At 38.9% G+C, this 11,417-nt stretch overlaps 1 protein-coding gene across 2 annotated transcripts in view; it reads left to right on the top strand.

Moving 5' to 3' along the window:
- Positions 1–319: 319 nt before the first annotated feature.
- ACVR1B (activin A receptor type 1B) overlaps positions 320–11,417 on the top strand; it is a 76,799-nt gene continuing 65,701 nt past the window's right edge. For both annotated transcript variants that reach the window (XM_081960748.1, XM_081960747.1), the window contains exon 1: positions 320–568. In XM_081960748.1, coding sequence (XP_081816874.1) covers positions 469–568 — 100 coding nt within the window. In that variant the 5' untranslated portion in view covers positions 320–468. The remainder of the gene's footprint in view (positions 569–11,417) is intronic.

The raw sequence follows: 11,417 nt of genomic DNA, 5'->3' as shown, positions 1-11,417 counted from the left end.
ACTTCCCTAGATTCCACCACCCGAAGTACACAACGCACGCTTTCACGCGCACACCCGTGTCCTGAATGGTAAAGCAACGACCTCCATAGGCACGCACCCAAAACCCTGTGAACCCGCCTTCCTCATACTCCGGGCACGCCTCGCGCTCTTCTTTGTGCACCGCCGGGGATTTACTGTCGGAGGATAATTTACCACTTTGCTTCGCTTTCCCTCCCTTCCTCTCCTTTAAAGCCCCAGAACCACATCCCCTTTAAAAACCGGCTGGCTTGTCCTCTGTTGAGAGCTCGCTCGGTCGGTCGCGCGCGCGCGGTCGCGCTCGCCCTCCCTCCCTCCTTATGTCTAATTCGTCTCGCGCTGCCGCCGTTGTTATTCGCGTCTCCTCGGAGCCCGCGTGAGCTCTACAACGGGCGTCCGCGAGGCTGTTCTCTCTGCCTCCGGCGCTGCCGTCGCCGCCAGGGAGCCGTTGCCATGGCGGGGGGGCTGGCTCGCGCCGCTCTCCGCGCCCTCCCCCCGCCCGTTGGGCTGGCGCTGCTAGCGCTGGTGCTCGGGGCCCAACGGGGGGCCCAAGGTGAGCGTCGGCGAGGTGGGAAAGGAGCCTCAAGCCAACATGGCGGCCAGCGCTTCGGCGCCGGGCTGGGCGTGGGAGGGTGGAGGTTGCCCCAAAGCCCTCAGCGGGAACCTCGGGGCCACCTTCCTCCAGGTGCGTGGGGTGGCGGTCTGCGGGAGGGTAAAGGTGCCGCCGCCATGGCTTCTCGGGGTTGAGGGCTGGTGAGTGGAGTCGACCGGTAGTCGGAGGGAATGAGGAAGTCGTCTCTCTTTTTCTTTTCCCTCAGTCGGTATTCTGCCCCCTTACTGAAGCCTTTTCCCCAAAGGCGGGGGTTTGGTGCTGAGGTGCAGGGCCCTGGCAGGCTTGGGGTAGCGAGGTGCATGCAGGGATTGGGGAAGGTATGGCGGATAAGATGATGGAGGTATGGGGGAGGCGAGGCTGAGTTAAGGAGTATTCTGGTAATTGCGAGTGGCATAGAAAAAAAACGATTTGGCAGGACAACCATCAGAATGTGTGTGTGTGTGTTGCTTTTGTTTTATTTTGAAGCTGGAAGGGTTTTTTTGCTTTGATCCTTTAGTGGTCTTCAGTTCTGTATCTTGGATGCTTTTTGATGGGGTTGATGGAGGTCACATGGCCACGAAGCCAATGAGACTCATTGTTTTCATGAACTGTTGCAGATCACATTTTCTAATTAGCACTTAAAAACGCACACCCTGAAATGGGTACCATAGCGTTGATTTTTTTATATATGTATGTATGTATATGTATATGTATACATAACTCAGTAAACAGAAACATGGTACCAGAAAGATGCATTAGATTTGAATTCTAAACCTTCTAAATCAGCTATATAAGCTTGAGTTCACCCAAAAGCCTTTTCAACCCTAATAACTGAAGATTCATCTTTGCTGTCTCAAAAAAATCCTCAAATAAGCAAAATGTAATGTGTTTGCAGATTTCTTTGCTAAGATTTGTTTATATATAATATATTGTTTATAATATAAAATATAATATATTTCAAAAGAAAAGTGTAGGATGCTGCCAGAGGGACATACTATATATTAATAAAGCTTTTGATGAGATATCTTGTTAGCTACAGATACTTCCATTAGACAGCTTAAAAATAAAATTAAGAAAAGTGAATGGCTAGAATTCTATTATAAAACGGCAGTCCTGTTTCTGATATGTTAAAAACCTGTGTTGAATTTTGTCTCGGTGAGTTTTGCCATATGGTAACCTGCCTGGCTGAATGCTTCAATATGTTCAAATTACTTGTTCAATTTGTAATGTGTTAGTCTATATTAGCCTTCAATTCTTCTTTCTCCCTGATAGCATGGATAACCAAAATTATGATCTGAGAGCACATACAGTCATTTAAGATAATTTGAGTTTGGGTGCAGTTAATCTCTGAATGGAAGATTATCTAAAATCTACCTAATATATGCTGCAATATATTTTATTTTGGGGAAAGAGTGTATGAATCAAAGCATTTACCCAATTTTCCACTAGCAAAAGTAAACATGATTTATATGTGGAGTATAGAAAATGAATGGGGAGAAAATACACTCATATGGACATGTTGGGATTATCAAAGGAAGCTGATGATGGAAGTTTCAGTCCTGGCAAAAAAAAGATGCTACCTCACACTGCAAAATGAAAACAAGCAATTTAGATAAGTTAATTCATGGGGGAGGGGAGGGGAGATAAATAATTTCTATTAATGTGGCTAAGAAAAGATTTAAAACTGATGCCTTCTTTACCATATACTGAGAATATATAGGAAGTATTGCATTTATGTTTTATATGGGCATCTGATTAGGTGTTGTGGAAATACACTTTTAAGCTGAATCACTTTTGCATGCTTATGCTTTGGATTGGGAAAGGTCTGTTCCCTAGCAAACAGTGCATCTTCACAGCATTATTTTCACTTGATTATTTACCCAATACCAAGGTATGCACACACACAAAAAAAGAACCCCAGTTCAGAAGGCAGTAACAAGAAGCAAAGAAAAACAAGTAAAATCAGTCATGGTCACATGATTTTCACTTAGTGATTGCTTCATGAGGACTACCTCTTATGAAAAGAATAATGCTTTTTTAAAGAATAAATGTATGTATGTATCTATGTATCTATCTATCTATCATCTATCTATCATCTATCATCTATCTATCTATCTATCTATCTATCTATCTATCTATCTATCTATCTATCATCTATCTAAAATAGTTAAAAAACAATAAAATTGCAGTCTTGAATACATTGGTTCTACCAAATTCAGTACTTGGGTTCATACATCACCCTGAGACATAGTTTAACATTTTTCCCCATAGGTCATTGTTAACATATAGTACAAAGTCAAAATCAGACTTCTCATGTTACTTTTTAAATTGAAGATCTGTTTTTTACAAGTACGTCAAAATAACGAGCAGTTTACAAAATCAGTAAAATCAGCAAGATAGTCAGCCACAAATATATTACCTATATAACAGATACAAATTCAATTAGTCTTAGAATGTTTAGGATTTCATCCTGAAATGCTTGTTTAATATATGGGTAGCGGTCCTTGTGAGCTTGGTAAAGAAATTAATATTATGCTATCTTGTATCTTAAAGATGAATTGCTAGCAAATATTTTTTGAAAAAAGCTAAACGTTATAAGAATATATGATGTAATAAATTCAGACTACAAGATACTCATAATAAGATTTTGGGGATAGTGACAGTAGTCGTAGCTATCTAACATGGAAGGTAAAGATTTTTTCTTTTTTACTTTATAGTATTTAATTCCTTCGGTTGCTGCCTGCATGAAGACTATAGTGAATGTTCTTTCAAAGGAGAAACTAGAGCTAAGATACTCAATTGTTTTAGATAGGATATCAAATAATTTTTAATAATTTTTAACTTTAATTACAGACTTAGGTGCCCAACAACGGATGAAAGTGGATTTTAGAAAATTAGGGGTGCATTTATAGTTAAATAGCTGTCTATGAAAATCCTTATGCAAATGAAGAAGCTTTTTTCTTTGATATTTCAGACTCCTCTGAAAAGCTTATATTGATTTCCTTGTAATTTATGCTTGTTCAGAAAAATAAACAGGAATGGGGACATTGACTTGATTATTCTTTGATGGCTTTGTTTGGGTAGATGATTACTATTTCCAGGAAATGCTGCTGCTTATTTTTATAATGTTTCTTGATAAAGTGTGCATGTATTTCTGTAATGACTATGCAGGCATGTAAACTATGCAAACGGAGATTGATGTATTTATCAGTGAATGAGATCAAGGAAGGAACTAATTCTGCCCAGTTACATGTGAAGGGTATCAGTAAGTGAAAGTTATTTACAGGATGTATAGCAAACAGCAAGAACTGTGAATGCTTATTCTTTTACTTGTCTGTTTAGAGGCACAATGCTTTTTGTTCCTTACAGAGAAGGGCAGTTTTAAAACTTGTTCTAGTTGCATTGGATATATAAGGTTTTTTAAAAGTGTAAATTTAAACAATCTCAATGTACAAACTATAGTTCAGATTGAAATTTTCCTCAGTTTGATTTCACACGTTTCCTCATCATATGATTGAGGAAGCTTTATGAGGAATCTATTCATTTCTTAAAGAAAAAATTAAAGCAGTATATTGTAATCTTAGTAATTCTTAGAACATAGATGTACATAGCTCAGATTGGTTTTGAATACAACATAATTTGTGCTTCATACCTTCCCAAGAAAGGTACCATTTAAATGGAGGCTAAGTGCACTGTCCCAAAAAGCATTGATACTTTAAAAACAACAATAATTTAGCTTGACGGACTTCCGGTTCCGGCGGCTACGGCGACGGGCAAGGACTTTGCCCGCTCCCGCTCTTCGGTGGGCTTCCCCCGTCTTCGGGGGGGCACAGGACGCCCTGGAGAGGCGCCCTGCCGAAGGAGCGGCTCGCGGAAGGCTCTGGCACCGGCGGCGGCTGGTGGGGGCTTTTCCGCTTTGCTCCAGGCACCGGGGAGCAGTTTCGGAGGACGCGCCAGCGTCTCGCCCCATGCTGATCGGAGAATGCAAAACTGAAGGAAGCAGCGGCGGTGCGGTGAGATGCTTCCTCTCTTCATTCCCTTACTCTTGAATTGACAGACTTTTCAGTAACTTTAAAAGTTAACCTTTCGGATTTACTCTTTGAGGAGCGGCTAGAGGGGAGGGGGATTCCCCCCCTTGGACAAGCGACTTGTTAAAATTCTGCTCTCGCCCCCAGGGGAAGGAGGAGGGGGGAGAGCCAACCAACGATGCCTCACCCCAGTAAAAGTGCTTTTCATGGGACTTAGTTCCAGGACTTATTGATGACCTGAGAACTTTTTGAACTTTTAAAATTTTTTCTATGCCTCTGAGCCCAAAGCTGGCAGGGCAAGATGGCACACTTCCGTTGTCTTCATGAATTGTGAAACCTGACTCCACCTTTAAAATTCAGGCTTCCGGTCTTTGTCTCCGAGTCACCCAGAGGAATCTCTTGTGGATTGTTATTTCCTGAACTCTTTGGAGAAAAAACTTTCATCTATTGCTAGAGTGATTAAAGAAACTCCCATCTGTTTGGATCCTCTGCCTTCTGGACTCGCCTGCCTGCTCTACCTCCCCAGTTGCCCAGTTTCTACACTGACTGATCTCTTTGTTTCATACATCATGTCTCCAAAAAGACCACCTCCTGGAAAACCTGGCTTTGCCACTTCTGCTCCAACATCTGCAACATCTAGTCCAGCTTCACAGTCAAAGATAACAGAACTGATGCAACCTAAGACTACAGAGACGGACCTTCAACAAACGCTTCAACAAATTTTACAGGGCCAGGAGGAAATCAAGAAACAGCTAAGGGAGATGAAAGATGAAATTAAAGAAAATCAAGTCCAAATTTATAAGAACTCACAGAGACTGGACCTTGTGGAGGGTGGGGTGGCGGAGGCGAGAGGGGGGGGTAGAGGCCTTACAGAAGGGAAACAAAGAACTTGATATCCAACAAATGAAAACAGAGTTTGAGAGAATGTCCTTTTATCTTAGATTTCAAAATGTAATAGAAGTAGATGGGGAAAACATAAGGGACATTATGACTAATATTCTTGCTGAATACATACACAAAGATAAACAGCAGATGGAATGGGAGATAGATCTGGCTTATAGAGTAAACTCAGCATATGCTAGAACACACAATGTACCCAGGGAGGTTCATATTAAATTCCTTAGGAAAAGCACAAGAGATGAAATTCTGGGTGTACAAAGGGGGCAAACACTGACATACCATGATAGGGAGATAACCGTTCTAAAGCAGATTCCCAAAAAAATTAGGGAGAAAAGGAAAAGCTATTCGCAATTGGCGAATAAATTATACCAGAAGGGGGTGTGGTTTAGATGGTTGATGCCTGAAGGTATGCTGATATTCTGGGAGGAGACAAGAATCAGAATCAACACACCCATAGAGGCGCAGGCCTTTATGGAAAAAAATAAAGCGAACCTAGAAAAAACAGAAGACACTACTACGGTCACACAGGACACGGGAGGGGCCGGAGCTCTGCCAGCGGGGGGTGAAGGGGCAACACAAAGAACGCTCAGATCACAAAAATGAATAAGAAAACCACAATATTATAAACAGACCGAAAGTAATAATGAAATTATATCTAGACTATATATCATAACTATATAAACTGATTGAAAATTATTTTTTCTAGAATTAATATGCTGACCTTTTATGATTATGTATTAATGTTTGATATTTGGATGTAACCTATGAGTTTGGAGGGAGGGGGCGTCTGCCACACTTGCAACTGCCAAAATTTGTAACCATTCCACCTACCTTTTTCCCTATAAATGTTTTAAAAAATCAATAAAACTTTTTGGAAAAAAATAATAATAATAATTTAGCTTGACAAGGTAACATTCTATTTCCCCATTTCTGGCATCTGGCCAGTCTATGCACTATTGTGAATGAAGGCTTTGGTGGGAGTGACCTCAATTAAAACATCTTACAATATTCAGGGACTGACAGTGTTGAATTTGATTACCTTCTGCATAAATCAAATGCGTTTATTATCGAAGTTGATTCTGAATTCTTGCTTTTCAAGAGGGCAGATAATAAAGGGATACCTTCTATGAGACCAGCTAAAAGAAGCCTGTTGAAAGACAATGAAAACTGAGATGGCAGCCCTATAGTGATTCTAGGTATAAGTGCTGGGTTTAAGAAGCAATAAAATTAGAATCCATTCTGGAGAATCAAGAACAGCAATACCTGTTATTAAGCTTGGAATACTTGGTAAAATTTATTGTAAAGAAAATGATTTAATCATCCAAAAGATTACGTACGTAATTTTGAATCAGACCATCCACAGATAAGCTAATCCTCAGAATTTCAACTGAAATACCATGAAATATGTTTCACTCACAAATAAGGTGATCATTGAATTTTTAACCATAATGACAGGCAGGAAACTTCAGACTGTTACATCATCATTTTCAAAATTGCATTTTTAAGACTGTGATACGCTTTTGAGCTATGGTACCTGATAAAACACTCTCAAAATTCGGTTCGTATTTTGGAACCTAACATTCTGGCTTATTCATGAATATGTGTTAAGTGTAAGCAAAAAACTATTGGGATTTTACTGTAGACAGAATATGTATAGAAAAGGAAGTATTGTTTTAACACTGTTCTGTGTTGCACTTTCTTCTGCCTGTGTATGTGTATGCAGGAGTCCTGTTTCTACTGATTTTAGATTCCAACAGATGCTTTTCAGTTTAAAAAACAAGATGAAGATGCTATCTGAAACTTTGCACAATATAAAACTACACTTAATCTGTTTGTACATTGGCTTTAAGTTTAAAAGTGAGAAGTCTAAAAGTTATTTCAAGGGATTAATATAATTCACACTATTAGCTCTGAAAGCTAACAGGTGCATACATATAACTCTACAATTCAGAAGTATTCAGAACATTCAGAATCCAGATTGAACAGATATGCTTTTGCTTGTCATGTCCTACTCTTCACAGTTCTGGCTTTACAGATATTGGGTACTGCTAAGTTAATTTCATCCTTCATATTTATAAGCTTTAATCACAGAATGTTTTAAGTCTGTAATATAAATGCTGAGTGGGCTGCATTTAACTTGACTTCCTCTCATGAGCTTTTATTGAAGATTTGCTGCCAGATGCAGTTAATAGCTTCAAATGTTGCTTAAATATTAACAGGCAAATATTTAAAGAACAGCTAAAATACAAAAGTAATATTTCAGTAGACAAATTATGTAGACCTAAAACGAAGATGCCTGGAGTTATTCAAATGAATAGATACGTTGTAGCAAGCTATGGTTCACTTGTTTGACACAGCTGCACTAGTCTAAATAGGAGGGAATGTGAGGATGGAGGTGTGTGAAGAGGAGCTGAATAGATAGATGTACCTGCTCCTAAATGAAACCTATATCTGTTTATTTGAACCTCCAGGAGCCATTTTAAAGCCCCCTAAAGATGTAATCTTATATCAATTAACTGTGGGTAAGCCCTTTTAAGCACAGTGGTACTTTATTCTCACATGTATTTGTGTTTATCTAGAATTAGAAAGCAGAGGATATGTACTCTGGTTGACACCAACTTGTAGTATTTATTTACATTTGTTATAGTTCCCAGTCATAGTAGCATTACTAAATCTTGGACGTGGAAGAATAGGAAGGTTTTTAAGGTCCCCTTGCCATCTGAAGCTTAATACTTGGCAACCAGAAAAAGAATGTATTCTGTCACAACTGAATTCCACTCCTGAAAAAGGCTTATTAGGCAGCAATATGTTTGGCATTGTGAAAGATATCTTATCCAGGTATTCCACAGTGTCTTGTAGTTGATTTTATTCATGTGATGATTTAATTTTAAACTATTGATTTCTTTTGAGTACTCTTGCTGAATATTTTTTACTCAACTTTACCGTATTTAAAACGCCATATGGTATTTTAAAATTAATGCAACAGACTTTTTTTTACTGGACAGATGGTTTTAAATGTATCAATAAAAAGCACTTGTTTTGTTTATTGAAAAAAGAGAGAGAGAAGAAGGTGAGAATGGCCTTTATTTCCCCACTCAAATTTGTGTCATAACAAGTTGGTGTTCTGTCTGTGATTAAAGTACAGTGTCAGTTCATTTCAGCAAAAATGCATACCTTGTAGATCTCTTGTTCAAGAACAAAGCTTTCATTCTGAGGCTCTGAAGCTTAATGTTAAGCTTGTTTAAACAGCTTCTTCAGGGGTTGGGTCTGACTTGCAGCAGAATGTCAGACATAAGCATGCCAAACAGATATAAATACAATTCACAACAAGCTTGTCTTGCACCTTTTTTCCAGTGCATCTTATCAGAGGTCTAGATAAAGATCTTAATCAGCGAGCTCTTATGGTATCCAACCAGAAAAAAATTCATTTATTTAATTACATTAGATTATATACTGAGGACTTCTACCTCTGCCCTCAATTTAACTGCTAGAAAAAAGTATTTTTTATTTTATTTTTGCATTTGTATAGGTTTTTTTTTAATATAAATGTTGGACTTGCTCAGGCAACTTCAGCTGCAGTCTGAATCATTTTGTTAAAAATTATGTATACTTGCCTCAAACATGCCTGTTGTTTTATGAACATTCTCTAAGATGAAATAATAGGGAGTCTGCTAGTTTGATTTTAATGATGCAAAAAGATTCATTTTCATTCTCAGTCACTACCTAGAACTTGAAATGCCAGAATTGTCCCAATGCTTTTTTAACTGGTATTTGCTGGTCATCACTTCTTCACTGGAAGGGTTGAAACTGATTTAGCTGATTGCTTCTTGTACTGCCAATACAAGATGTTGTAGACAAAGGAAGGACTCGCATTACATTGCCAGTTTGGGATATTTATTATTTAATATTTCTTACATTCCTAAGATTGTTGTATAGAAATTAAAATATAAGATGGTATCTGTTCGCAGCTTCAGATTCGAATAGAAATAGAGCAGAAGGAAGGAAACCGCTTCTTCATTGATCATTCTTCCTGGATGACAGATGATGCTTTCATTATCCTTACCAGTGCTTCTTACCAGTGGAGAAGCCCAATTCATGCACTTATCTTCTGTGCAGGCTTAACATCTTGCTTTCTGTTAAAATCCAAATACATTGGGGTAGGCAAATATACTTCAAAAATGGTTTTGGAATACAGTGCAAACTTTCCATTCTATGCATGTTAATTATTGGAAGTAGCGTTTATGGTGCTTGGGGATCATCAGGTTATGGGAGGACTGCTCTAGAAAGTCTACAGGTAGTCCTTGAATAACAATCACTATTGAGCCCAACATTTTTGTTGCTAAGTGAAACACTGGTTAAGTGAATTTTGTCCCATTTTACGATCCTTGCCATTGTTAAGTGAATCTCTGCAGTTGCTAAATTAGTATCATGGTTGTTAAGTGAATCTGGTCTCCCCATTGACTTTGCTTATCAGAAGGTCTCAAAGGGGGATCACATGACCCTGAGACATTGCAACCGTCATAAATATGAATCAGTTGCCAAGCGTCCAAATTTTGATCACGTGACCATGGAGATGATGCTGCAATGGTTGCAAGTGAAAGACAGTCATAAATCACTTTTTTCAGTGCTGTTGTAACTTTGAATGGTCACTAAATGGACTGTTGTAAGTCGAGGACTACCTGTATTGTTTTTAATTGGCATCTGCGTAATATAATTTTGACTCTTGAGGAAAAATAAGAAGCAAATAATAGGAAAAGGGTACTATTTTAATCAATCCTACCTATGGAATTATAATAGGAAGGCTAACCATATTTCTGTGTAGATACCTTGTTATTCCTTTTATTACTAAGATATTGTTTCCATGTAGAACACTTTTTGTACTTGTGGATGCAGTGGTTAATTATATATGACCTATACCTAATATGTGGACTGTGGTGATATGTGGTTTTTTCCCCTTCAAATTATAAACTATTTTTTTCAGAATTGTTAAGTGTACACTGTTTCTCAGTCATTGGCTACTAGACAAAGCTCTGGTTAATTATTAGTGGTACTTTGAGTTGCATTTGTGCCCCATCTTATTTTCAGTATGAAATCTAGACTGGGTTTGGTATAATATTTGAATGTGAATTTTTGCGGGGGGGTTTGGGGGGTATAGCATTTGTATGAGATTTATATTGTGTGGAGGGGGGGTGAAAAGGGGGAAAATTTGTTTGTACAAAACTCTTTTAATAAAAAAAAAGAAATCTAGACTGGGATAGTTTTCTTGGTCATTAAAGATGGAGCCATCAGAAAACATTTAACTTTACCAAATCTAGTTAAAAGGAACAGCTTGGGTTTTATTCCTCTTCTGTAGAAGAAACTCTTCTTCTTTAGTCTGAATCTGTAATACTGTTATTTTCCAGTAGAGTGGAGGGAGGGGTCACAGAAGGGTTATCGCAGCCTGATTGGTCCATTTGACTGAGAGAAAGCTTCTTAACCTTCGGCTTCTCCCGTTGGTTCCCAGTTTCCTCTCAGTCAAGGTCCAAGACTCAGGTTTGGTTCCTAGTTAGAGAGTTTTTATAGCTATTTTAGTATTGGATTTAGTAAAAATTGAACATTCTAAATTTAAAGATTTTTTATAGTTGGTCTGCCTTGCAGGGCTGTTGTTTACTGCCCTCGGAAGGCTGAGAGACAGGGGGGGGGGCGTTCCATGCCTTCCCTCTCCCAAGGGGATCGCCCGGACTGATGCCTGGAGTCTCGGGCGTGCTGGGCGATCCTATTACCTCTATTGCTTCCTAGTCTGCAGCAAAATGTTTAAATTGCTTTGAGTCGCAGCACGCCGGGGTTTTTTGGCGCGAAAGCGGCAGATCGGCTTCTTTTCAAGTCGCCTTAATCCCGGGGCC

The sequence above is a fragment of the Natrix helvetica genome (assembly GCF_964273705.1).
Source record: "Natrix helvetica genome assembly, chromosome: 1".
Lineage (NCBI taxonomy): Eukaryota > Metazoa > Chordata > Lepidosauria > Squamata > Natricidae > Natrix > Natrix helvetica.
Note: the sequence above shows the minus strand (reverse complement) of the source record. Positions and strands in the feature narration are given on the sequence as shown.